Raw genomic sequence first — 26068 nt, 5'->3', positions numbered from 1 at the left:
GATAAGATATTTGATTGGTGCTCTTGATTCAAGATCAAGAAACTTTGATGGCAGATAGTGATCCATTATTAGCTAAAATATCAATGCTAAGATTTTTATATTTCTACGAATGCTTTCTGTCACTGTTTGGATTAATGACGGCGCTCTGACTTTTGGTACTCTCTTCCATACGTTTAAAGCAACGGGCCAATTACCCACTGTAGCATCAACGGCCTCATGCACCATTTGGGTTAATGGACGTAGGTGTAAATTTGTGTACGTATACTTGTTCGTCTTTTAGTTTTGTTGCTCAAGAAGCCAAACTGATCAGCAATTTTAATCTCAAATTATCAATACTTGGCATGATAAATTATTGGGAATTTCAGGATAAATACTCTGTTATTTAAGAAGAAATCTTCAGAAAATATTCATTATTCTCAAGTTTTGAATATTTTATTTTTTAATTTCCATTGAAATATTTATACTCAAATTATTTAATTATCTGATTCATCAAAAATATGTTACAAATATTGGAAATAATCAGCCCGTCCTGGTTAGTCTCAGAAACCAGTTGACTGATTTGGTCTATCCTTAATCCAAGTTTTAGCTTTTGATCCTTAACCAGCTAAGATGGTTAGGCCTAAGACTCATTGACCAATTTCTAGTTACATAGATTGTTTTTGCCCAATCCCAAATTGGAGAGGTTAGAGCTGGTCTCCTCAAATAGAAGTCGGTAGTGGATTTCTGGACTGAAGACTTCTCAAAAGAAGACGAGGAGGCAGGATCCTTCGCATTAGCTGTTCTAAAAATAGTGCATGGATCAAATAGGTGGAGGTTGCATTTTTGTATTTGCGATGCAGAGCCGGTCGATGATTTCTTTTGAGATGAAATCTAATCTTGATGATTAAATTTTTTTATCTAATTTTTTTAGAATCATAAGAAAAAAATATTTTTCAAATGAGATTTTTTATCGAATCTAGATGATCTACTCGATCTGGATCATTATCTGCAACTCTACAAATCGGCCGTAGCCAACCTTTTCCTCCTTTGCCCATGGTGAGGCCGAGGTGATAGTCCATAAGGACCATAACATAGATTATAGATAGAAGACATAAAATTGCAAACTTAAAAGTTATTTAATCAGGATACATTTTGGAGATGAAATAAGATGTGATTACAAAAAGGAACGGTTGGCTACATAAGCCACGCCCATTTTCTGTTGGGGGAACCTCATAGATTTGTGTAGGATATTAATTCTAGGTCCAATGAACATAAATCTCTGGTCACCTTAGCTTTCGGGTTAAAGGTCTAAAAGGTTCACCTTAACCTTACCCGATCTGAAATCACTTGACCTATTGTACCGTGCTAAAATATTTTCTTGGTCGAGCTCAAAAAGCCAAAGGGAAGCGAGAAGAATAAAGGCATTCTTGCGGTCGATGGACCAAACCCTCGTTCAGTCCTTCTCTTCGTATCCTGGCATGGATGTGAGCTACTCCCAATCCCTTTCTTTTTGAATTAATTTCACTTCCTTGTTTTCTTTCTCCATCATTGGATCCGTGATTTCTTTGTTTGTATGTTTCGCTCGCCATAGATTGTATTCTTTAACTATTTCTGGCTGCCAGGTTTGAAAAAGTCAACCTCCACACGATCTCATCAAGTCATATCACTCTACATCTAACCATATCACTTCAACGGTTGGCTGTGCGTCAGATAAGGACACGTCAAATTATGTCCCTCTGAGGGCAGCTAACTGTGCGCTGGATAAGATGAGTCCACCGCCAAAGTCTAAACAAGACATAATAAATGGTACGAACAGAAGGATCAGAATAATCTCCCATCACCTTTTCTCTCATGGCTCTCATCCTTTATTGAGGAAAAAAAAAGGATCCTTCGGGTATGCACAATCGTAGCCCATCACCCTCTTGCCCTTCTTCTCATCTGTTTCATCTTTCTGACTTGGCCATCAGAAGATTCTCACTTGAGCTAACTCCGATCGAAATTTATTTTATATGTCTTGCTGCACCAGCAGTTCTCAGACAACTCCAGCCACTCTGATCGGAGCTAGAAATGTATTGAGGCTCTTGTGGGACTGAAGAAAACATCCTTATCTGGGCGTTCTGCTTCTGGAGGTTTTTCTGAGTTTGCAAGTGGCCATGGTTTCAAGCCATAGATTTCAGAGTATTTTGCAGAAGGCTTCAGATCCGATTTGGTACCATGCAGCGAGAGAAGCATTTGTTGGTTTTTCACATGGACTTGCTCTGCTGAAGTAGGCTTTTGTTTGTTTTTATTTAACAGAAAAGGAAGTGGAAGAAAATGCAATGAAAATGAAACAATATATGCTGAGTAGGTTGAAGCATTCCAAGGTGCCGGAAGAATTATACATGTCTAGAAATGAGCGAACTCAGCCATCCGGTCTCAGCTCCATGGAGATATAGGCGGCCATTTTCTCTGTTATGGGGGTATATAAGCAAGGAAAATGTTTTTGTGCCTGGAGATGCATGGGACCCCTGATATAGGTCAAGGAGGTTGCACATTGTTTGGGCTAGATGCTTGAGTGAAGCCCTTTTTGGGGAATACAACGGAGGAGAAAAAGAAGTCTGATGACAGTAAGAAGGGCTTGGAGAAGTGTACTAAGGAGAGGAAATCGAGGAGCTGTCAGTTGATTGCCACGGCTTATGCCTTGGGTCGCATACAACAAAGTGATGGTGCAATCATGGGTTTCCTAAGGGAGAAATACTTGTCCGGTACAGTGGCTAGGTTGCTCTTGGAAAGAACTGATTTTGATTGTGGGATGCTCTTAGGCTATTAATATTGAGTTCTTTTGTGTCATAATATAAATCGAAGCATCGCAGGATTATTAATTGGTATAAAAAGCTCTGTTATAGGGGCATCTGTTTGGCCATAACACTAGCCTGAATTTATATTGTTTCAGATTGCATCAAATAGGCATGCTTAGTCCACATTAGTTCATTGATATCTTGAGTTTATTAAGGGTAATCTATGCAGGCTGTCTCATGTCCACTTGTTCACCAGCATTACATGTACTTGTGGTTGTGGCTGGTGCTTGAAGTATAATTTTGTGCTTACATTAGGATGTGAGCCTTGTTTTTGTCAGTGATGAGTCAGTTGGATGAAGCCTTAGCATACATGATAACAATCTTGATGCGGCTTATCTTTGAACATAAAATGTAAGACAAAACCATGGCATGCTTCTGTATGTTTTATTTTTATTTTCCATGTGAGGTAAATTGTTTACAGTTTCAGAAGTGTAATGTAGATGGAATTTGCAACCGATGATCATAAATGTGAGACGATTCATGTAGTCGTTGTTTTTGACATCTGGTCTGAGCAAGTTCTTGCATTAGTTTCAGTTGTTTTCTTGTTATTTAAGCTACAACCCATGCTCTACGGATTGGTATCGTTCTTTTGTTTATTATGCTTATGTTCGTACCATCAAATCTTTGTTTTTGGTCGGTCTTCAAGAATAAGTTTGGGAGGAAATTAACCTGACTGGTTAAGCCAATATTTTCTTGTGGGAATCCGGATAGGATCGACTGATTTCTCGGTCGTAATCACCAATGGCAATTGAGTCGATCATACTCTTGGTTGGGTGGATGTGGTGACTAGTAATGATCGTCGTAGAAAAGAGTATTTGAACGGCGAACATTATCTGACCATTATATTATTGAAGTGGCTGTCATATAGTAGGAATAATAGTGTAACACACCGGCCCAAATTGGGCTCAGAATCAATCTAAAGCCCAAATAAAAAAAAAAATGAAGAAGCCTCCGCAGGGAGCCTTCTTCTCCCGACCGACTCCTAATCGGAGTCGGAAACCTCATCGAAGAGGAGTCAAACTCCTCTCCTCTGGTTCTATTTAAAGGAGAGACCCTTCTCCTTCTTCCTACCAAAGAATCCCGGGGCAAACGGCGGCAATCGTCGGAAATTTTTCACGGAGATCTGTCACTGTGCCGTCCAATTTCTCGTCGGAAAAGCTTCGCCGACGATGGAGGTAAGCCTCCTCCCCTTCCTCTCTCCTTCCCCTTTCTTCCCGTGCCGATGTGCACGCTCGCCGCGATCGAGTCGTCGGATTTTGTTGCGGAAGAACTTCCTTTTTGCCATTTTCCATCGTCGGTGGTCACCGCCGACCACCGGTTTGATCTCTCTTGCCGTCGGATCACCTCTCCTTGGGCCGTCGACCATCTCCGCGCCGGCTGCGCCGCCGGTCGGCCAACCAATGAGGGGATCAAAGATCCCCTATTTCGGTCAAAAACAAGCCGCGGGAAGAAAAGAAAAGAAGAAGGAAGAAGAAGAAGGAAAGAAAAGAAAAGAAAAAGGAAAAAAAAAGAAAAGAAAAAAAAAGAAAAAGAAAAAAAAAGAAAAAAAGAGAAAGAAAAAAAATAAAATAAATAAAATAAAAGAAGAAGAAGAGAGAAATTTTTTTCTCTCTCCTCTCTCTACCTTCTCTTTCCAGTTTCTCTCTCTAGATTCTCTCTCTATTTTCTCTCTCTAGATCTTTCTCTCTTTTTGTGGATTTTATCTCTCTAGAATTTTCTACTCTCTCTCTGATTGCATCACAGACCCTAAGATAAATTTGAAATAAAAATATGATGATTTGAGATTGCTCCGAAATTCATGCGGTAGATCTGATCCAATCCGATCCTATTCGAAATTGTAACACTTGATTCATATTGAGCCATCCTGATAAGACCTCTGATGATCTCGATCATGATTGCCTCATCTGAAGGATACGAAGATTCTCTCTCCACTTCTCTCTCTACTTTCTCTCTAAAATTTTCTCTCTCTTTATGGATTTTCTCTCTCTAGAAGTCTTATGGATCAGTGGAGGATCCAGATACTTAGACAAATCTTAATTTTGGTTAATCCTGAGAGGTCCTCGATTTGTGTTATTAGGATCGATTATTGGTAATTTTTTTCATATATGATTTTTATATTTGATCAAGGTTATGAAGAGATGATTGTCTGCATATGATATCGAGTGAATTATTTTGTTAAAGAAATTTATAAATCAAAGAAGAACATTGATTTTCGTGCTTGGATCAGTCACCGATAAAGGTAAGAATCTCTGTACATGATCATCATTATATATGTTATTTTACCGTTGGTTTTATCTCATTGATTTGCATCGTTGGATTTGAGATCGATAAATTGTTATATCTGAGACACTGTTATCTATTTATGTGATTTTGAGTATGAGTATGTTATATCAATACATATGTATCAGTGATTGATGGCATGATTATATGGTATGACATATTTATTACACTGTAAAATTTGAATTGATTAATGAAGTCAATATTATAATTTCATGAAGATGAAAAGAAAGAGAAATTTGGTTTGGACTGGCTTTGTCATGTGGAATAGCTGCCAGGAGCTTATGCCTGGGACAGCCCCCACAGGCTTATGTGTGGAAGAATATGATCCGAGAAAGATCATGAAGAATCTGATCCGAGAAAGATCATGAATAGTTTGATCCGAGAAAGATCATGGCCACTTTGATCCGAGAAAGATCATGAATATTTCGATCCGAGGAAGATCACAGAAATCGATCCGAATAAAAGATCGTCACATGATCCTGGTAGTCTAAAGCCAAAGCCAAAGCCAAAGCTAAAGCTAAAGCCAAAAAGAAAAGGATTAAAGACGATGTGATAATAGAAGAAAATAAAAAGATAAGACATGAAACAATCGTTAAATAAAATTGTTTCTCTTATTAACATATGATGATGCATCTCTTTTGATGAAACAGATAATGTATAAATATTTGCAGTATTTTGGACAGGAAACATCGATTTTTATGTGTTATTGCTTATCTTTATTTCAGATTATATTATTATATTAGTGTGATATGAAATTCTTATTGGACTGTAAAGCTCACACCCCTTTATCTTTCTTTTCTTCTCAGAGTTACAGGACGTTTATGATTGGCTATGGCTTAGATTTACGGGTGAGCAGATGGATAGATAGAGTGTTATAGTACCTGATCAGAGAATTGAAGAAATTTAATTTGTAATTATACAAAGTTTTACGAATTATTATTGAAATTAATTGTTATTGATGTTAAGAGTGTAATGATTTATTTTGGCCTTGCATATTCTTTAGGACTTGCTCTAAGGAGTGTGCGGCCATCACGTATCCGATCCGGGTGTTGGGTTCGGAGCGTGATAAATAGTGACTATTTGCATGATACTTTGCTAATTTTTTTAAAAAAAATTCAAATTTTTTAACAATCTAATATATATATATATATATATATATATATATATATTAAAATGAAATCTTTTGCATTGGCAGAGCTTTTGTTTGAGATATGGGTTCTGAAAAAAAGGGTGGGAGATGTATGGAAAAAAATTTGTTCAATGCATTTCGAATTCAAAGCGGCGGAGGAGAAGAGAGGGGAGGAGGAGGGGGAAGGTCAAGACGTTTGACAGCGACGGACTTACCGTCGGGAAGGAGGCCGCAGAAGATCTCGGCGGAAGTGCCACGATCGAGGGAGCGAGAGGGGTTGAAGGAGGTAGCGGTGGAGCAGAGGTCGTGGAAGGAGAAGCCGCGAAAGGAGGAAGCGGCAGGGGAATCAAGGGGAGGGTATGGTCATGGGCACGGTCATAGTGGAGCGAATGGTAAAGATAAAAGAAGAGGAGAAGGAAGAGGGTAAGTAGTGCAACTAACATAGACCTTGACTCCCAATTCATTTTCGAGTGCTTTTATCCTCTCCGACTCTAGTCTCCAGCCAGATAACTACGTGGCCTTCCGCCATTTAAGACATCTTCTCTCTATATCCGCCCCATCTCTGATGAAAGTGTGAGCGAGCGAGAGCGACAAACACTTCTCCGCCCTTGCATCCACTGTGAACGGTACAATCCCCATTATCAAATTCTAGCCGTCCTCTGATCTCCAGAGATTCTCCCGCCGTTAGTCCCACCAAAATTTTACCTCACCTTACCCATCTCTCTATTTTTGCTCTTGACCACCCATCTGGTAAAACCCCTTCTTTTCTTTTCCATCTTTTTCTTTCACTCTTTTTTATCTTTCTTTCTTTTCTTTTTTTTATCATCATTATTGTTGCGGCCAATCGCCTCGTCGCCCGATCGCTGGGAAGCATGCACCTGCAAAAGAAAATCCGTACTGACCGGAGGCGGCTCCGGTGGGGACCCTCCGACGGTCAAGTCAGAGAGATGACTGGGCAACAGTGAAATGTAGACAAAGAGCTCTGAGAGAGAGAGAGAGAGGGGCGAGCCTGTGATTTTGGAGTCGAGAAGTGGGGGGAGCGGATCGATCCCCTTGCACTGTTGCCTTCCCCGATTTATATAGTGGAGCACGGTATGGCGCCGTCATTAATGGCGCGGACAAGTGAGGAACTGTCAACTCACTGTAGACTGTCAGAGTTGCCGTGAAAACATCATGTCGCCGTGTGGCCGTCTAATCACCAGGGTTGACCACGCTCTCGGCGGGACAATGCCCCTAGGTAACCACGCCGCATGTCCGTGTCAGAGCTGACAAGGTCTGGCGGCTGTACGGCGATCGGAGGAGTTGGCCGACCCTTGGTCGGTGGCCAGCAGAGTGGCGTCGGGTTCCTCCGTCGGTCGGCGAGCTCTCCGTGAGTCGGCCATCGGACCTCCGGGTTCGGTCGGTCGGGGAAAGGTGCGCCCGACGTGCCCTCAGTCGGCGATGGACCGTTGAACGGCCGGTAGTGGCGTCCTTTAGTCGGGCGCTCCCGGCCGTCGGTCGGTCGGTCCCTCCGGTTGGTCGGTCGTTCCGACCGTCAATCGGTCGGTACTTCCGCCGGTCAGTCGGGCAATCGGTCGGTCGGTATCCCCCAACAGTTGCCCCCCTCCACTCCTAAGTCGGACGGTGAGCTGGCGACTAGGAGTGGATTTGTCGTACGCGAGGATCCGACCGTACCGCCGGTTGATGTGGCGTCAGGCGCCTCACAAATGTCGAGAGGCTTGTTGGCGTCCGTCGTCTAGTCGGCGTCAGACGTCTCGTCCTATCAGCGTCAGGTGTCATGTCGGCGCCGGACGCTCCGCCGTGTCGGATGTCCCGCTGGTGTCAGCGATAAAACCGGCGCCAGGTGTCATGTCGCATCGAAAAGTGGAACCGTCGTGTCCCATCGGGAAGGGGAACCGTCATTCCCGCCGTCCCTTCGGGAACACCAAACGTCGCGTCCCGTCGGGAACACCAAACGTCGCGTCCCGTCGGGAACACCAAACGTCGCGTCCCGTCGCGCCACATGGCGTGTGGCCATTGGTTCGCGTTCGGTGGAGCGGATTGAGGTGACGTGGCACAATCTGACGGGGGTGCGTCGAACCGTCGGACCGTCGAACGGCCCTGATGATGCCATGCGGCGAAATCCGGAGAGCCTTCGTTGGCCGTGCCTTCATCTCGACCGTTGGGGGGCACTATATATACAAAGTTACCCCCACATGATTTTTTACCCTTCTCATTTTTACAGTCGAGACTCTGCCCGCCTGAGCCTCCGTTCCAGGTACTTCTCCGCTCTGTCGCCCATTTGCGATTCTTTTCTTCCAAGGGCTAGAGTAGCTTTCCCCCTCTTTCTTTCCTTTCTTCCTCGCCATTTCCTTGAACTCATGGCTAGGACGTCCCCACGAGGTAGTCGGTCGGAAGAACCGACCGAAGACACTCGATCATCCCCGGAGGTGGAGGCTTCTTCACTTTCGGGGCCGAACGTCGATCGGCTCCGGGAGCAGTACCGCATCCCGGAGCAGTTTCGGCTGTTCGCCCCTGGCGTCGATGGTCGGGTTAATAGCCCGCCCGAGGGTCAGGTGGCGTTCTATCTGGAGGATCTCCGGGCCGGCCTTCGATTCCCGGTTCTGGAGTTCGTCCGGAACGTTCTGGACTATTACGGGCTATGCCCGGCACAACTTGCGCCGAACTCGGTTCGGCTGATAGTCAGTTTTGCCCTCTTGTGTCGGCTTTTGCCGACCGAACCTCGGATCTCTCTTTTCCGAGTTTTCTTTGTTCTTCGTCCCCACCCTAAAGCCCGAGGTGGTGGTACTTCATCCCTCGGAAAGGGCTCTCCTTCATTACTGGTCTTCCGACATCCATTCACGGATGGAAGAACCAGTTCTTCTTCGCGTCGTCCTCTGCTCCTTGGGGGTTTCCCGTCCGTTGGGGGAATCCCCGAACCGATCCCAATGAGAACAGTCGGGTGGAGGCCGATGATCGGAAGGACTTCCATCGGCTAAAAGATATCTCGGTGTCGAAGCAGAGCGAGCTCGTCACCGAGCAGGCCTTGTACGACGCCGGCCTTAGCCCGGTCCCTCGTTTAGGTCGGTTGGCACTCTCCCGACATCTTCATTTTATTTTCCATCCTTTTCTTTTGCTCTGACCATTCGTCATCTTTTTCAGATATGCCGCCGAGGACGCGACTGTCGGCTGCCGACATTCGTCAGCATGCCGTGAGGAAGAGGCCGGCGGCAGGCGCCGGGCCGTCGCAGCCTCCCAAGAGGCCCGTGTGGTTCCGCCGAGCGAACCAGCCGGGTCGGAGGCGGAGCCGGTGATCGCACTGTCAGCACCGATAGTGCTTGCAGACGTCCCGTCCGAGGGACCGTCAGTCGGGGGAGCCGCTTCGCCAGACCGACGAGCAGCTGATTCTGCAGGGGGCACGCCGACCGCCCAGCAGCCTCCGGAGGTTCGGGAGGAGGTCCGCGAACCCGAGCGGCCGACGCATGCCACCGCCGCACCGTCGGCCGAGACTCGGTCGGGTTCGAGCTTGCCGTCGATCTCCGACGTCAGGGCCTGGACGGCTAGCCGAGGTAAGGCCCCAATGGCGTCGGGTGACGAAGGTCGGTCGGCGGGCGGTCGGCCGACTTTCTGCTTCCCGAAGGTGCGTCGGGCCTGGCTAACCACGACTTGGCCAGGAGACTATGCCAAGCACTCCTTCTTCCCGCCGACATCGAAGCGATGAAGAACCAGCGTGTCTCCGACATGCTGTCGTCCTTCTATCCGATGATGATCCGGGTAAACTCTCCTTCCCTCTGTTTTTAATCGTAGCCTCGCAAGTTCGGCTTACTAACAGTCGGTTCTTTTTTTTGTGCAGCTGGTCTTCAACATATCCGAGCTGGAGGCCGGATATCGGAAGTTTGGGGACATGCGCGCGGCCTGGAGAGATAAGGTCGCGGGCCTCGAAGCCGAGAAGGTCATCCTTGTCGACCAATTGCAGCAGTCGGTCGACCGAGAGAACCGACTCGAGGGAGAGGCCTCCCGACTTTCGGAGGAGGTCTCCGGACTCAAGGAGACCAAGGCGTCGTTGGAGTCGGAGCTTAAGTCGGCCAAGGATGACGCGGCAAAGAAGTCCCGAACCATCCGTCGGCTCCGACACGAGCGGGACAGTGTCGGCAAAGAGCTGGAGGCGAGCGCGAGCAACTCCGAGCAAGTCTCGGGAACCTTGCCAAGGCTGAAGAAGGCCATGCCGCCGCACAGGCCGACGCAGACGTCGCCAAAGCCGAGGCGGAGTCGGCAAAGGAGGCTTGGGTCGGGCGATTGAAGTCTTCCGGGACTCGGAGGAGTACCGCGAAGAGCTTCTGGAGAGCGGCTACCTCTCATACCAAGTCGGATACGAGGATGCTCGGGAAGCCGTTCGGAGCTTGTACCTCGAACTCGATCTCAGCAGTGTGGTTCTGCCAGAGTCGGAGGCCCCAGCTACGGAGGAGACGGTTGGACCAGCGTCGGAAGGTCTCTCCACCAGGGCAGAAGCCGAAGACGTCGCAGAGTCGGTCGCCGAAGATCAGTTGGCCCCGACGGCTGAAGTCGGAGCAGATCCGCCGACCAACTCGCATCGTCGTCCAGTGGAGGACGTCGATTCCGACGATTAGTCGGTTTTGTTTTGTCTTATATTTTGCTTTGACTTGTAATTGGGCTTCGGCCTTTTCCTTGTAGACTTTCTTTTGTCTATGGACAAAATTTCTTTAAGTCTTGAATGAAATCTCCTTTCACCTTCTCCCCTTGTTTGTAATGCCAAACATGTCTGCAATGTCGAACGTGAGTCGCTAACTTAGTTAAGTCACTAACTCACGTAAGTCGGTAGGACTTCAGCAACTTGTGCAGCCCCGAAAGCAGAGTGCGTTCCGATTTTAGGTCGGCTTCCAATAGTCGAGGTCGTTAGTCGGGCACGTCTGTTGAGTCGGGAACCGACCGAACCTGGTAAGGTTCGGTAGTCGGGCTTTCATAGATGCATTTGTCCAATGTCATCCGACGCAGTGTCTGGGAAATGATGGTAAGTCGGGTCCCCATGCTCTTGCGTCGGGTTCTGTGTCTTCCGACATACGGTAGTAAGCCGAATGTCGTTCAGCCGGCCGTTGGTCGGTCGGCAAGTCGTGGATGCGACTAGGGTCGCGCTGTGCGATAGACGGTGGTAAGCCGAATATCCCTCGACCGACCGTAGCCTGGTCGGAAGTCGCGACAATCGTCGCGTGGGCTTTTAGCCTTTCTTTGTTCGGGGCCCGATCGGCCTGTCGGTCGATGGATCTGTCCGACAATTCGACCGTAGAAGGAGTGTGAACTCCCGTAGCAACAGATGCATCGGCCTTCGTCAGGGGCGGATGTGTTGCTGAAAGTCGAAGGAGTGCAACTCCCGTTCATAAGAGTCCGCCGGCCCTTGTGAGGGTCTGACGCGTCGTTGAAGGAGTGTTAACTCCCGTCATTGTAGATGCGTCGGTGCTCGCAAGAGTCCAATGCGCTGCCGACGATGAGGTCGTCGGTTTTAGGTGGATGCTAGGCCCACGTTGATATGTAGGGGCTGAGCACCGATCATTAGTTGAAGAGTTAAAACTCCGAACTTTCAAACTGAACTTGTATTCCGACTTTTGAATTACAAAATTCACTGGTAATACAGCTTCAAGTTGTCGGCGTTCCAAGTCCGGGGAATGGGCTTCCCCTCAAGGGTCTCCAGCCGATAGGCTCTCGGCCCGAAGGTGTCTGCGACCTTGTAGGGTCCTTCCCAGTTGGGGGCCAGCTTCCCTTGGTCCAAGGGCTTCGACACTTCTGCCTTCCTCAAGACCAGGTCGCCAGGCCTGAAGAGCTTTGGTTTGACCTTGGCGTTGTAGTACCGGGCGACCCTCTGTCGGTATGAAGCCATTCGGATTTGAGCCTCATCCCGTAGTTCGGGGAGGAGGTCTAGGTCGGCCCTCCGACTCTCGGAGTTGTCTGGCTCTTGGTACCGCTCGACCCTTGAGGATGGTAGGCCAACCTCGAGCGGGATCATCGCTTCTGTCCCGTAGGCCAAGCTGAACGGCGACTCCCCGGTCGGGATGCGGGGGGTCGTTCGGTAAGCCCACAGAACGGAGCCCAGCTCGTCGACCTAGAGACCTTTGGCTTCATTCAGTCGGGTCTTGAGTTCGTGAAGCAAGATTCGGTTGGTCACCTCAACCTCACCGTTGGACTGTGGGTGCCCGACTGAAGTCAGTCGGTGCCGGATGTGGAACCTGGCGCAGAAGTCTTTGAAGTCTTGATTGTCGAATTGCCGTCCGTTATCGGTGATAATGGTGTGCGGCAATCCGAACCTGAAGATGATGGACTTTTGGATGAAGTCCTCCATCTTCCGCTCGGTGATCTGCGCCAAGGGCTCGGCCTCGACCCACTTCGTGAAGTAGTCGATAGCGACAACGATGAACTTCCTCTGGCCCGACGCTGGTGGAAATGGGCCGAGAATGTCGACTCTCCACTGGGCGAAGGGCCACGGAGCGATAATGGGAGCGATTTGGCTGGCCGGTTGGTGCTGAATATTGGCATACTTTTGGCATGGCTCGCACCTCCGGACCAACTCTGCCGCATCCTTCTTCATGGTCGGCCAATAGTAGCCTTGTCGCAGGACCTTGAAGGCTAGGGACTTGCCCCCCAAGTGGTTCCCGCAGATTCCCTCGTGAACCTCTCGGAGAGCATAGTCGGCGTCGGTCGGCCCCAAGCACCTGAGCAAAGGGAGGAAAAACGACCTTTTGTAGAGTCGGCCGTCCATGATCACATATTGCGACGCCGACCATCGGAGTCGCTTGGCCTCCGCGGGATCTTCAGGACTGATCCCGTCGGTCAGGTACCGGATGATCGGGTCCATCCAGCTTGGTTCGGACGTTAGCTGCTGCACTCCTTCGACCCGATCGATGCTCGACTGCTGGAGGTTTTCGACGAACGTCCGACCCAAAGAGCCGTAGGCCGACGTTGCTAATCTGGAGAGTGCGTCGGCACGAGCGTTCTCCGACCTGGGGATGTGGGAGATCTCGAAATACTCGAGGCGTGCCATGACGTCCTTCACTTTCTGAAGGTACTTGATCATGGTCGGATCTCGCACCTCGAATTCTCCCTTGACCTGCCCCACGATCAGCTGAGAGTCGGAGAATGCCCGGAGGCTGTCGATGCCCAGCTCCTTCGCCATCCTCAAGCCAGCGAGGAGTGCCTCGTATTCTGCTTGATTATTGGAGGCCTTGAAGTCGAATCGGAGGGCGTATTCGGTGACCACCCCCTCCGAATTCGTGAGCAGGAGCCCGGCCCTGCTTCCCTGAGCGTTCGAGGCTCCGTCGATGTGGAGTACCCAGGTGGAGATCGGGTCCGGCTCAGAGACCGTATCTCATCCCGGGTCTTCAGCTCCCGACCCTTGGTCGGTCGTCGGGCATTCGACGATGAAGTCGGCCAAGACCTGGGCTTTCAGGGCAGGTCTCGGTCGGTACTGGATGTCGAACTCGCTAAGCTTCATCGCCCACTTTGCGAGTCGTCCCGATGTGTCGGGTCGGCGCAAAATTGCCCTCAGGGGCTGGTTGGAGAGCACCACTATGGCATGGGCCTGGAAGTATGGTCGCAGTCGTTGCGCGGAGACGGTCAAGGCGAAAATCATCTTCTCCGTCTCCGAATATCTGGCTTCGGCACCGTGGAGCACTTTGCTGGTGTCGTAGATGGGCTGGTGAGTTCGACACTCGTTTTCCCGAACAAGCACCGAACTGATCGCCTCGGAAGATGAGGCCAAGTAGAGATACAAGGTCTCCCCGACCTGCGGCTTTACGAGCAGCGGTGGGGAAGCCAAGTACCTTTTCAGGTCTTCGAAGGCCTGTTCGCACTCATCCGACCAAGAGAAACCGTTCGCTTGACGTAAAGTCTTGAAGAACGGGAGGCACCTTTCGACTGATCGGGAAATGAATCGGCTAAGAGCGATGATTCTTCCGTTCAGCCGCTGAACCTCCTTCTTGGTGTGCGGATGACGCATGTCGAGGATTGCCTTTATTTTCTCAGGGTTGGCCTCGATCCCTCTCTAAGAAACGAGGAATCCGAGGAACTTCCCTGAGGTCACCCCGAAAGCATATTTGGTCGGGTTGAGCTTCATTCGGTGTCGTCGAAGGGTGCGAAAGGTCTCCTCGAGATCATGAACATGGTCCGGGATCTGCGTGCTTTTCACCAGCATGTCGTCCACGTACACTTCCATGTTGCGTCCGATTTGGTCTTTGAATACCTTATTGACGAGTCGTTGGTAGGTGGCGCCGGCGTTCTTCAGTCCGAAGGGCATCACTCGATAACAGTAGAGACCCTTTGGAGTCACGAACGCGGTGTGCTCCTCGTCTTCAGGCGCCATCCGAATTTGGTTGTACCCGGCGAAGGCGTCCATGAAGCTGAGCAGTCGAAATCCGAACGTCGCATCCACCAGCTGGTCGATCTTCGGAAGTGGAAAGCTGTCTTTTGGGCAGGCTCTGTTGAGGTCGGTATAGTCAATGCAGATCCTCCACTTCCCGTTGGCTTTCTTGACCATGACAACATTGGCGAGCCAATCAGGATACGTGGATTCTCGGATGAAGCCTGCTTCGAGTAGCTTGTCCACTTCCTCGTCGATGGCCCTTTGCCTCTCTGGGGCGAAGGACCTTTTCTTCTGTCTCACTGGCTCCATCGTCGGGTCGATGTTGAGTCGGTGAGTTATTGTTTCTGGAGGGATGCCCGACATATCTGCTGTCGACCAAGCAAATATGTCGGCATTGGTCGCCAGCAGCTTCGCCAGTCGGCGTCGTTCGGCGTCGGGCAATTGAGACCCGACCCAAACTTTCTTGTCGGGATTTTCTCCCATCGGGATCGCCTCGAGCTGCTCGACGGGTGAACCCCATTCTTCCTCCTCCCTTTGGTCCATCTTGTCGATTGTCAGGGGATCCTTCATCTCGTCGCTTTGAGCGGAGATTTGGAAGCATCGTCGGGCGAGCTGTTGATCTCCGCGCATCTTTCCGACTCCATTTTTGGTCGGGAATCGAACAAGGAGATGGTACGTCGAGACGATCGCCTTGAGGGCGTTCAGTCCGGGTCGTCCAAGTATGGCGTTGTAGGCCGAAGGAATTTGGACGACCGCGAAAGTGAGGGAGACCGTGCTTTGTCGTGGTTCGGTGCCGACCGTTACGGACAGGGTGATTTCTCCCTCTGTCGTGACGGTGTCTCCGGCAAAGCCGATCAGGGGCACAGGGACCCTACTAAGTCGGTCAGTTGACAGTCGCATTTGGGAGAAGGTCGAGTAAAACAAAATATTTGTCGAACTTCCATTATCAACAAAAATTCATTTTACATCATAATTGGCTATTGTCGCTGACACAACAACAGCGTCGTCGTGGGGAGTCTGGATGCCCCGAACGTCGTCTTCTGTGAAGGTGATTACGTCGTCCGGGCGTGGCCTTTTCATCGGCTCTCCTCCTGCAGACGTCCCCAGGCCCAGCCGCTTGGAGATCATGTTGATGATCCCGACGGTCGGCTGGTTAGTCGGTGCCTCTTCAGTCGGCTGGGGGCGTCGATCGGCAATCGGTTGGGTCGGCGGACCCTTCCGGAATTTGTCGAGGTACCCCCGGCGGATGAGATTTTCGATCTCATCCTTCAACTGGATGCACCGCTCGGTGTCGTGGCCGTGGCTCCGATGGAACCGACAGTACTTCCGACGGTCGAGGCCCTTTGCCTTCAGAGGCGGAGGCCGTCGCAGGTATTCCTCTCCCTCGATCTCCATCAGGATCTGCGCACGGGGAGCGGAGAGAGGAGTGTAGGAGTCATACCTGGGACGTACCGGCCTCGGAGTCTACTGCCGAGGTGGCTTTTGGATCTGTCGGGGTGAAGAGAGCCGACCGTCGGTCGGGGGCCTGCTTGGTTCGGCGGGCTCCCGACCTTTCCTCCGCTTCTCTTTCGGGCCTCTGGGCTCGGCTAAGCGTCGGTCGGATGCTCCTTCGTCCGCGCGCATATACTTGTATGCGCGTTCCAGTAGCTCGGCATAAGTCCGGGGGAGGGTCTTGTCCAGAGAATAAGTGAATCGGGATGCCTTCAAGCCCCGCTTCATGGCTGAGACAGCCATGTCTTCGTTGAGGTCCCGGACCTCAAGCGTGGCCACGTTGAATCGCGCCACGAAGTGTCGGAGCGTTTCATTCTCCCCCTGCTTGAGGGAGAAAAGGCTGTCCGACGTTCGCGGCGGCTTTCGGCTAGTACTGAAATGGGCCACGAACGAATGCTCGAGCTGCCCGAAGGAATGGATACTTTCCGATCGGAGACCGGAGTACCAGGCCCTGGCAGCCTTGCGGAGTGTGGCGGGGAAGCCGATGCAAAAAAGAGCGTCGGTTGCCCCTTGAATCATCATGAGAGCTTTATAGCTCTCGAGGTGGTCGACTGGGTCGGTGGAGCCGTCGTAAGGCTCCACGTGCGGCATCTTGAACCGACTGAGAATCGGCTCGTCGAGGATCAGTCGGGAGAGAGGTTGGGCGGTTTGAAAGTCGACGTCGTTGGAAGACTTCTGGCCGTCCGTCTGCAGTTGGGCGAGTCGGCGGTCGATTTCCTCGAACCGTCGCTCGTAGTCGTCCGCTCGTCGATGCTGGGAGACCCCAGGAGTGGAGTCTCCGGAGGATTCTGAGAGGGAGGCCGACGGTGTGCGCGGCCGCTTCTCCTTCCTTGCCCGTTCCAACGGGGAGGGAGAGGGCCGCTGGGACCGTCGGTCGTCGCACCATGGTCGTCCCTCCTCTTCTCCATGGGAGCATTGTTGGGGGCGTTCGCATGGAGGCGACAGGGACCGACGCGGCCGTCGGTGGCTGCTCCTGGAAGGCATAGGTCGGGTCGCCGGTTGCTGCTGGAGGCTCTTGACTGCGTCGGTCAGTACGGTCATTTGCCGTACGATGGCCGCAATCTGGGCCTCCGTGGTCACTGCAGGGCGCGGAGAGCTAGGCTCCGCCGCCGGCGGGGGCGGGGAGGCCTCTTCCCGGCGGGAAGAGCGTCTGGCCGACCCAGTGACTCTCGATCGTTGAGCCCTTATCTTTGTCATGCTGTCCCCTATCTGGCGCGCCAATCTGTTGCGGCCAATCGCCTCGTCGCCCGATCGTCGGGAAGCGTGCACCTGCAAAAGGAAGTCCGCACTGACCGGAGGCGGCTCCGGCGGGAACCCTCCGACGGTCAAGTCAGAGAGGTGATTGGGCAACAGTGAAATGTAGACAAAGAGCTCTGAGAGAGAGAGAGAGGGGCGAGCCTGTGATTTTGGAGTCGAGAAGTGGGGGGAGCGGATCGATCCCCTTGCACTGTTGCCTTCCCCGGTTTATATAGTGGAGCACGGTATGGCGCCGTCATTAATGGCGCGGACAAGTGAGGAACTGTCAACTCACTGTAGACTGTCAGAGTTGCCGTGAAAACGTCATGTCGCCGTGTGGTCGTCTAATCACCAGGGTTGACCACGCTCTCGGCGGGACAATGCCCCTAGGTAACCGTGCTGCATGTCCGTGTCAGAGCTGACAAGGTCTGGCGGCTGTACGGCGATCGGAGGAGTCGGCCGACCCTTGGTCGGTGGCCAGCAGAGTGGCGTCGGGTTCCTCCGTCGGTCGGCGAGCTCTCCGTGAGTCGGCCATCGGACCTCCGGGTTCGGTCGGTCGGGGAAAGGTGCGCCCGACGTGCCCTCAGTCGGCGATGGACCGTTGAACGACCGGTAGTGGCGTCCTTTAGTCGGGCGCTCCCGGCCGTCGGTCGGTCGGTCCCTCCGGTTGGTCGGTCGTTCCGACCGTCAATCGGTCGGTACTTCCATCGGTCAGTCGGGCAATCGGTCGGTCGGTATCCCCCAACAATTATAATTATTTATTTTTGGATTGGGGGGCGGGGATCTAGATCTAGGAAGTGGATGCTGTAAGATGCTTAGGACGTAAGGGCATGTGGGTTTCCATTTCTTAAATTATTTTTTTATTTATTATTTTTATGTGTTCCATTATTTTAGATCGATTTTTGATTGATTACTTGCCCATGCGCGAACTTCTTCGATGAAATGGGTGATATACAGTTGAAAAATTTTAGAGTTTTTAGTGTGTTTGTTTTTAAATTTTAATCTATCAAAAAATAAAATAAAGATGGAGAGAGAGATGGTGAAAGAAATAAAAAAAAATAGAGAGAAAAATAAAAGATTTGGAGGGGGAAAAGCGAGGCTGAGAGATGGCAAAGTGAGGAATGAGATTGACAAGGAGAGTTGTTTTTTTCGATTTTGACTTTAATACTAGAAGAAGATAGGAGAGAAGAAGACGATGGTCTCCAGTCATTTATTCAATTTGATCGATTTAGATTTTAAATTTAAATTTGAGTCTTAATTTTTTTTTTGAAAAAAAAAATTATTTAAGATGAAAAATAATCCAATAAATGATTATGATTCTACCAATCATATAACAAATATATGAATCACTTGCATTAGTTTGTGATTGAACATTCACTTAATTACCATTTTTTATAATTTTTTAATTATTTTATAAATATGTATAAAATAAATATAATAAAATAAATAAATAAAATTAAATATTATTTAAAAAATTACATCTCAATAGAGTTATAACCTAATTTTTCTCTTAAATATATACTAAAAATCGGTAATTTTTTATTGAGTGAACGGTGATGCGGGTAATATTATTATCTTTTGCTTTGCTCTATATGTTGTTATCAAAATATGATAATATTTATTTTATTTTTGAGAGAAGCGATGGACACAAAGTCTATAAAGAAATTTATTCAATTAAAAGAAAAATTTTTATAACTATTATATCTTGATGAGGTTCTTTCATAATAGCGACTCTAGGGGGATGATCCATCAGCTACAAATTGAGATGGCAGTATTATTGGCCTGCTGGTCAAACAAAGCATGCACACTATCGAAATAGGGATGGCCGACCAAGCACATGTTTTTTTTTTTTTTGGTAAAAACAAAAATTAAAAAAAACATATGCTTGGCAGCATATTCTTATTCTGATTATTTTATGGTACGGCATTCACGTGGGTGTCTACGTAAAATAATCAAATTTACTACATAAGACGCAAGATGCTACGCCCCGAGACTCTGCCACATTTGAAGTCCGATGCCCTTTAGTTTTCGGTCAACGTAGGAGGCAAAGTCCTGGGGACGAGCATGTGACCAACAGCAGAACTCAGCTGGATCATGTCCTACTGTCCGATGGCTCTTTCTAAGACCACATGGCAACTGGGTGGTGATCAAATTAACTAAAATTCGATGAACGATGAAATTTTCATTTCTTTCTCGGTACGGCCCCATGTGGGGACTCTCCCTGGTTCCGGCACACATGAATAGTTCCGAGAAAGAAGGAAAGAAGGAAAAAAAAAAAAATCAAAACAACACTCAAAAGAATATAATATATAAAAATTTACTACATGTAGCTATTTATGATAATATTTTTCTGCAAAATAATTATCTTTTTCATCTGACGCAAGGGTAATTGGTGCTCTTTAATCATGCCCTCATGATATCTCCTCTTACCCTCAAAGCAAGAGATCAGGGATTCCATTTTGGATGGCAACGCTCCTCTTTGAATATAGATTAGTGAATTTTGGTTCGTTGAATGGTTCGGTCTTCTTGGAGGTCTAAGCTCTTATCTAAATAAAGTGGGACGGTTACAGGATAAGGAGTGGATTCCTACCAAAAAAAAAAAAAGGTTAGTAGGGATTCGTCACTGCTGGTCTCCAAAAAAGGAAATTCAAGTCGCATCAAACTCCTTTCAGGTCACATAACTTTGCATCCTCCACATTGCAGATAAAAAAATTAGGGGAAACCATAGCATTGGCTAAGAGTTTAGACCCGGACAAGAGACGGGAACCAGTAAAACAAAAGGGAAAAAGGCGGGCAGCAGCCCTGCCACTTCAGCGGTGACCTCAGAAGACGAAAGTCCCAACCCTCTTTCTCCTTCTAGCTATAGATATTCTTTTCCTTGTCTTGCCTAACTCCATCTCTAATCTCTACCTCTAAATCTCTCGCAACACATCCAAAGATTGCACGAAATGGAGGCCATCGAGGATGTCGTGATCATCGGCGCCGGAATAGCGGGGCTTGCGACAGCTTTGGGACTCCACAGGTATGAAGAACTGATTAACTTCTATGTATTGCTCTTGGGAGGAATTAAAGAGAAAATAAGAATATGAATTGAGAGACGGATGCAGGAAGGGAGTGAGGAGCTTGGTGTTGGAGTCGTCGGAGACGCTGAGGGCGGCGGGTTTCGGGCTGTCGATATGGACCAACGCTTGGAGAGCACTGGATGCGCTTGGGGTGGGTGACTCTCTCCGGCAGAGTCATGTCCGCCTACGAGGGTAAGCAGCAACAATAGTACCCTCTCTCTCTTATTATAGATTTCGTATGTCACTTATTTAGTCCCTAGAGGAAGACCTCAAGGAGATGGAACGTGGAGTTTGCAATAGGAGAAAAGGGCTCGAGAGGAAGATCTTATAGGCGAGAGAAATAACTTGACCTGGAAGATAATGAATGCAAAAAAATTGATGGAAAAAAAAAAAAAAAAAAAAAAAAAAAACCCAGTACCGAAGGGCCTCTCTTAGATATATATTTTATTATTTTTTTTATTATTTTGGTGATGAAACTAATGGACGAACAATCTAATCTTTATTTGATTTCTAAATTTTCTCCTTAAAATACAAAAAAATATAAAACTAGACCCACCCCATATGATGGCTTACAATGCCTGCCCAATATGATTTTTGTTCATTATGATGTTCGATTACAGGACCTAATTCTGTGTTATTGTGTTCTTAATTGATTGAATCCTTTTAATTGAGAAGACATGCATCACATGATTTATAATTGCCTTAGAAGGACGTCAATACAATTTGAAGAGAGTTAGAGAGAATTAATAAAAATTAAAAAATCGAAGTTCCAATACATCTCCTGTTACCTGGGGACCTTATCCAATTGGATGAGCATTCAAAACCAAATCATTGTATCAATCTCTATCGTCTTAAACAACTCAACTAGTTAAACATGCACCTTATTTAACAAGGCAAAGAATTGTGGATAGCTTACACACATAGCCTCAAGCTGTTTGCAAACGTTGATAGTTTCTAACCAGAACTGACACGTGTGATTTACCCAAGTTCGTACACGTATAGATGTTACTAGTTTATTTTTGAAAATTTTTTATGCAACTTGATAAAATAATAAATGCATATTATTTTCTTGCTTAATTTTTATATACATGAAAAGGAATATATAAATAAACTAATGAATGTTCTTGTGTGTGCAGAGTGACCGCTATTTCTGCCACTTCTGGAGCTAGAGCTTCAAACTCGGCATTTATGGCACAAGGGAAGAGGTGAGCTTTTAGATTGCGTAATACATGATCCAATTTTTTTAAGCGCATTGCACTGTTCTTTAGCCACCATATGATTGAAGTTAATCTCTTCAATCGGCTCATAAAACCTATATTCCTTATGTTTTGCATATACATACTTGTCCGCTATCTAAAATAATTGTAATAGGCTCATACAACAATTATTTGTTAATCAAATACAAATATATCAATCTCTTGCTAGAACCCATCATCGAGATGGCCCATTAATATCGTCTAGTGAGAAAGAGATTAGTTTCATTAATTTAATTACAGTCTTTTCTGGTGAAATCTTTTGGTTGTCTATATAAATTACATTTTTGAATCTAAAAAAAATTAAAAAATAATACAGTGGAGAGCATGAAGTTCGCTGCTTAAGGAGGAATATGTTGTTGGAAACCTTAGAAAAGGAGCTACCACGCGGCACAGTTAGATTCTCTTCGAAAGTTGTTGCAATTGAGGAGGATGGCTACTTTAAGCTCTTGCATTTAGCAGATGGCTCCACAGTTAAAACTAAGGTGCGTATATGTCTAAAATGTAAAGGACATGGATGAAATAGTTTTGTAATGTAAAATATGTATTAATATGGTATATAAACTTTCTAAAAGTTGTTAATAGAATATTTTGAAAACTATTTATGTTTTTTCTCCATGTTATAGGTCTTGATAGGTTGTGATGGAGTGAACTCAGTGGTAGCAAAATGGTTGGGCCTAAACAAACCAATATTTACGGGGCGTTCCGCTTCAAGAGGTTTTGCTGAGTTTCCTAATGGCCATGGATTCAAACCCGAGGCTATGCAATGTTTTGGAGAAGGCTTTCGTACAGGTGTATTGCCTTGTAACGAGAGAATTGTTTATTGGTTTTTTACTTGGACTCCCTCCGAGAAAGGTAGGCTCTACAATTTTTTATTGTGCATGCGTGCATTCTATTATGTAAATTTGCAGTCAGAATAAGCTATGCTAAAAAGGTAGAACGCTGCTCTGCCTCCACCCAAACATGGATCCTAAAAATTTATTCGACATTGAACATAACAGTGAAAGTTTATTAAACATAGTGCCCTGCTATGATTAGTTAATCTAATTGAAATATACTTCGGCATCTTCTTTAATTCTAAAGCCATAGAATTTGGATATTGTTGTGGTAGTTAATTGCTTGAAACATACGTTATGTTTTATTCCAAAAAATATGGTTTTGATCTTATTTATTATATTTTTTCCTAGAAAAATATACATAAAATCAATGCTCATTTTTGCTTTTAAAGTTTTGCTTGGATCCATTTTTTAAGAGAGTGAATGTTCTTTATATTAAATCTCAGCTCTTAAAACTATTAAGGGTAAAGCAGATATTCCAAATATTTATGGTTCAGCTAGTTACAAATTTTTTGAAAAATACAATTTAGTCCCTGATATTATTTGTATTTGTATATTCATTTCTGCCTATCCTGTATCTGTGTTTAATCCATAAAATCTCGTAATTTATTGCTTATACATTTCTCAGTTTAAGTTAATTAGATGATAACAAAATATTCTACAATGCTAATTATATATTTTTGGGCTATTTTTATTTCATGCCCTCATATTTACAAACCTCTTAACACATGCCTCTCCACTTTTGATCCTTTAGCGGCTAAGCGCTGAATAAAAGAAGGGGAAAGTAAGTGAGAAGAAATGCAGTCTTAAGCCTCATTTACTCTTGGAATAATTATATATTGGTCCATCTACAACTCTGGTCAATATTTGCCAGGGTTTAATCGATGAAAACCAGAGGAAGCATTATTTTGTTCAAATGTAAAACTTTGAAAAAAAAAGTGCGAGAAAAGAGAGCAAGATATAAATTTTACTCATTGTATACCTATCTATATGCCTCTTTTTGATATCAATATGAAAATGTCAACCCCTTTGTTTGTTTTTATTTAACAGAAAAGGAAGTGGAAGAAAGTCCAACGAAAATGAAACAATATATGTTGAGTAAGTTGAAGCATTCCAAGGTACCAGAAGAACTCATACATGGTATAGAAATAAGTGAACTCAGTGATCCAGTCTCAGCTCCATTAAGATACAGATGGCCATTTTCTTTGTTGTGGGGGGATATAAGCAAAGGAAATGTTTGTGTGGCCGGAGATGCATTCCATCCCATGACCCCTGATTTAGGTCAAGGAGGTTGCTCAGCACTTGAAGATAGCATTGTTTTGGCCAGATGCTTAGGTGAAGCCCTTCTAGGGGAACACGATGGAGGAGCTAAAGGAGAGTACGACAAAATTAAGGAGGGCTTGGAGAAGTATGCTAAGGAGAGGAGATGGAGAAGCTTTCAGTTGATTACTATAGCATATGTCTTGGGTCGTATACAACAAAGTGAGAGTACAATCGTGGGTTATCTAAGGGACAAATGGTTGTCTGGTACAATGTCTAGGTTGCTCTTAGAAAGAGCTGATTTTGATTGTGGAATGCTTTAAAGCTATTAATATTGAGTTCCTTTATGTCATAATGTAATTGGAGGTGTTGTAGAATTATTAATCGGTATTTTTATTTATGCAGCAGAATTTAAATAAAAAGCTCTTTTTTGGGGTATTAGTAGGCTAATCCACGGGCCTGAATCTATATTGTTTCAAATTTATCGCAGTAAGAGACTCGCCTTCAATCCAAATCTTATGCGCATCTAATTGCTGGATAGCAATCCTAACACCAATCCATGCTGCTGCAAGTTCTGCAAGAGGGACCGGGTAATGCGTTAGTTTTCTACCACCTGCTCGAAGTAGCCTAGAATTGTGATCTTTGATCACATATCCTGCAGCTGCTTGATCAGAACACACTAAAGCATCCAACTTGACATTGAGAACTCCATGAGGGAGAGATAGCCATGACGTTGATCGCACGGAGCGAAGAGAAGGATTGTGTGAAAAAGAGCTGCCCCAAAGCTTAGACGGAGCATCTCGCTGGTATCCTGCAGAATTCGTATGAGCAGAAAAAACAATAGCCCGACGCACTACTTGAGATGGTAGAGAAGCAATGCGATTGAAAATCTTGTCATTCATTGCGAGTTTGCTGGAGTAGCCAAGCTACCTTCTGTCCATTCTCTATCGAAGATGTTGCCATATAATCAACATTAGCAAGAAATTCAGACAATAAGCTAGTCAGCACATAGAACAAAGCTTCTGCTAGCATTCCCGAGCAAAAACACAAGTCGCCATAACATGCTGAAGATCTTCAATTTGCCCAGGATATAGATCACAATGTTGCTCCGATGCCAATAGGCCACAACATGCTAAATAAGCCTTAATAATTTGACTCGAGGCAAAACATGTCACTTCCAAATTCAGGAAAAGATTAAAGAAGTAGTAGAATGAGAACGAGAGGAAAGTTGGGCCATGTCATGCAAAGCAACAGCAAGCAATTTGGAGTTGACCCAAAGAAGCTGATCAGACCAGAGCTCATATGCAAGAGGCATAGCACAAATCTATGTCGTCATATCAGCCGAAAACAAGGAAGCAATAAGTGGCATATTCCAAGCCCATGGGGGAGTAATAACGTCAGCAACCTGTGTATCAAGACATTGGGAACCATATATATTGAGATAAGTAGGTGATGCTATCAATGGAGCAGTAGAAAGCCAAGGGTCTATATAGACATTAACATCGGTTGTTGAACCAAGCATGCATTGGAACTGAAACCGCACACGAGAGCTAACAGAAGAAAATTTCCGCCGAATAACAAAGCAATGACAAGATGCCCAATACTTAATTCATGCACCATGAAAGTGATACTTAGCTTGAACTAACCTGGCCCAAAGTGAAGAACAATCCAGCATCAAGATTGCAGCAAGCTTGCACAACCATGCAGATATGCGATCAGAAACTATACTTAATAGAGACTGGAAATTATAGTGATGTAATGCAGTTTTAGAGACCGGCATACCAAGATAAGAAAAAGGCATATATTTCTCTAAAATGTGCAATAACCTCCTAATATGTCATCATATCACAGGTCCTGCAGTGGGACTAAAAGTAATATGCGACTTTTCATAATTAATAGCTTGATTAGAATGAAGATAATAAGCATCCATAATTGCAGCAAGACACAGCATCCCTAACGGTTGCATGAGCTATCAAAATTAATACAATCGCCTGCATATAACATATGCGGTATTTCTGGGCCACCACGAGGTTTATAAGCTCTCAGTATATGACTTTGCAGTGCACAATGCAATAACTTAGAGAAAATCTCAGAGCATAAAATAAATAGGTATGAAGAGGCCAATTTGATTTTTGATATTGCCGACTTAATACTCCAATGAAAAATAAATATAATCTCATGCCCCCCTCTCTTGATCCTACCTTTTCTGAATTTTATCCACTAAAACTGTTCAAATAGATTAAAAGAATATTTATAATAATTCTTCTTCCCTGAACTTGTGCCTACACATGTACATGCCATACACTAATTTCGTTTATAAGTTATTCCATCGGTCTGCCCAGACAAGTTTGAGTAGTTCGG

The 26068-nt window shown here is 46.3% G+C and overlaps 1 protein-coding gene and 1 pseudogene across 1 annotated transcript; both read left to right on the top strand.

Moving 5' to 3' along the window:
* Positions 1 to 1415: 1415 nt before the first annotated feature.
* On the top strand, positions 1416 to 2799 carry LOC105044105 (monooxygenase 2-like; annotated as a pseudogene).
* Positions 2800 to 20052: 17253 nt separating this feature from the next.
* LOC105036468 (monooxygenase 2) lies at positions 20053 to 24062 on the top strand. The gene is made up of 6 exons (XM_010912234.4): positions 20053 to 20318; positions 20404 to 20550; positions 21495 to 21563; positions 21931 to 22096; positions 22238 to 22466; positions 23498 to 24062. The coding sequence occupies exons 1-6, from the start codon at positions 20245 to 20247 to the stop codon at positions 24028 to 24030; spliced, it is 1218 nt and encodes a 405-aa protein (XP_010910536.1). The 5' UTR covers positions 20053 to 20244; the 3' UTR covers positions 24031 to 24062.
* Positions 24063 to 26068: the final 2006 nt, after the last annotated feature.

This window comes from Elaeis guineensis, chromosome 4, assembly GCF_000442705.2.
Source record: "Elaeis guineensis isolate ETL-2024a chromosome 4, EG11, whole genome shotgun sequence".
Lineage (NCBI taxonomy): Eukaryota > Viridiplantae > Streptophyta > Magnoliopsida > Arecales > Arecaceae > Elaeis > Elaeis guineensis.
Note: the sequence above shows the minus strand (reverse complement) of the source record. Positions and strands in the feature narration are given on the sequence as shown.

Excerpts from the sequence above, each read along its gene's own strand:
- LOC105036468 (XM_010912234.4), top strand. The coding sequence starts at position 20,245 with ATGGAGGCCATCGAGGATGTCGTGATCATCGGCGCCGGAATAGCGGGG. Across the intron at positions 20,319-20,403 it reads ACAGCTTTGGGACTCCACAG|GAAGGGAGTGAGGAGCTTGG; the intron begins GTATGAAGAACT and ends AGACGGATGCAG. Across the intron at positions 22,097-22,237 it reads GCTCCACAGTTAAAACTAAG|GTCTTGATAGGTTGTGATGG; the intron begins GTGCGTATATGT and ends TCCATGTTATAG.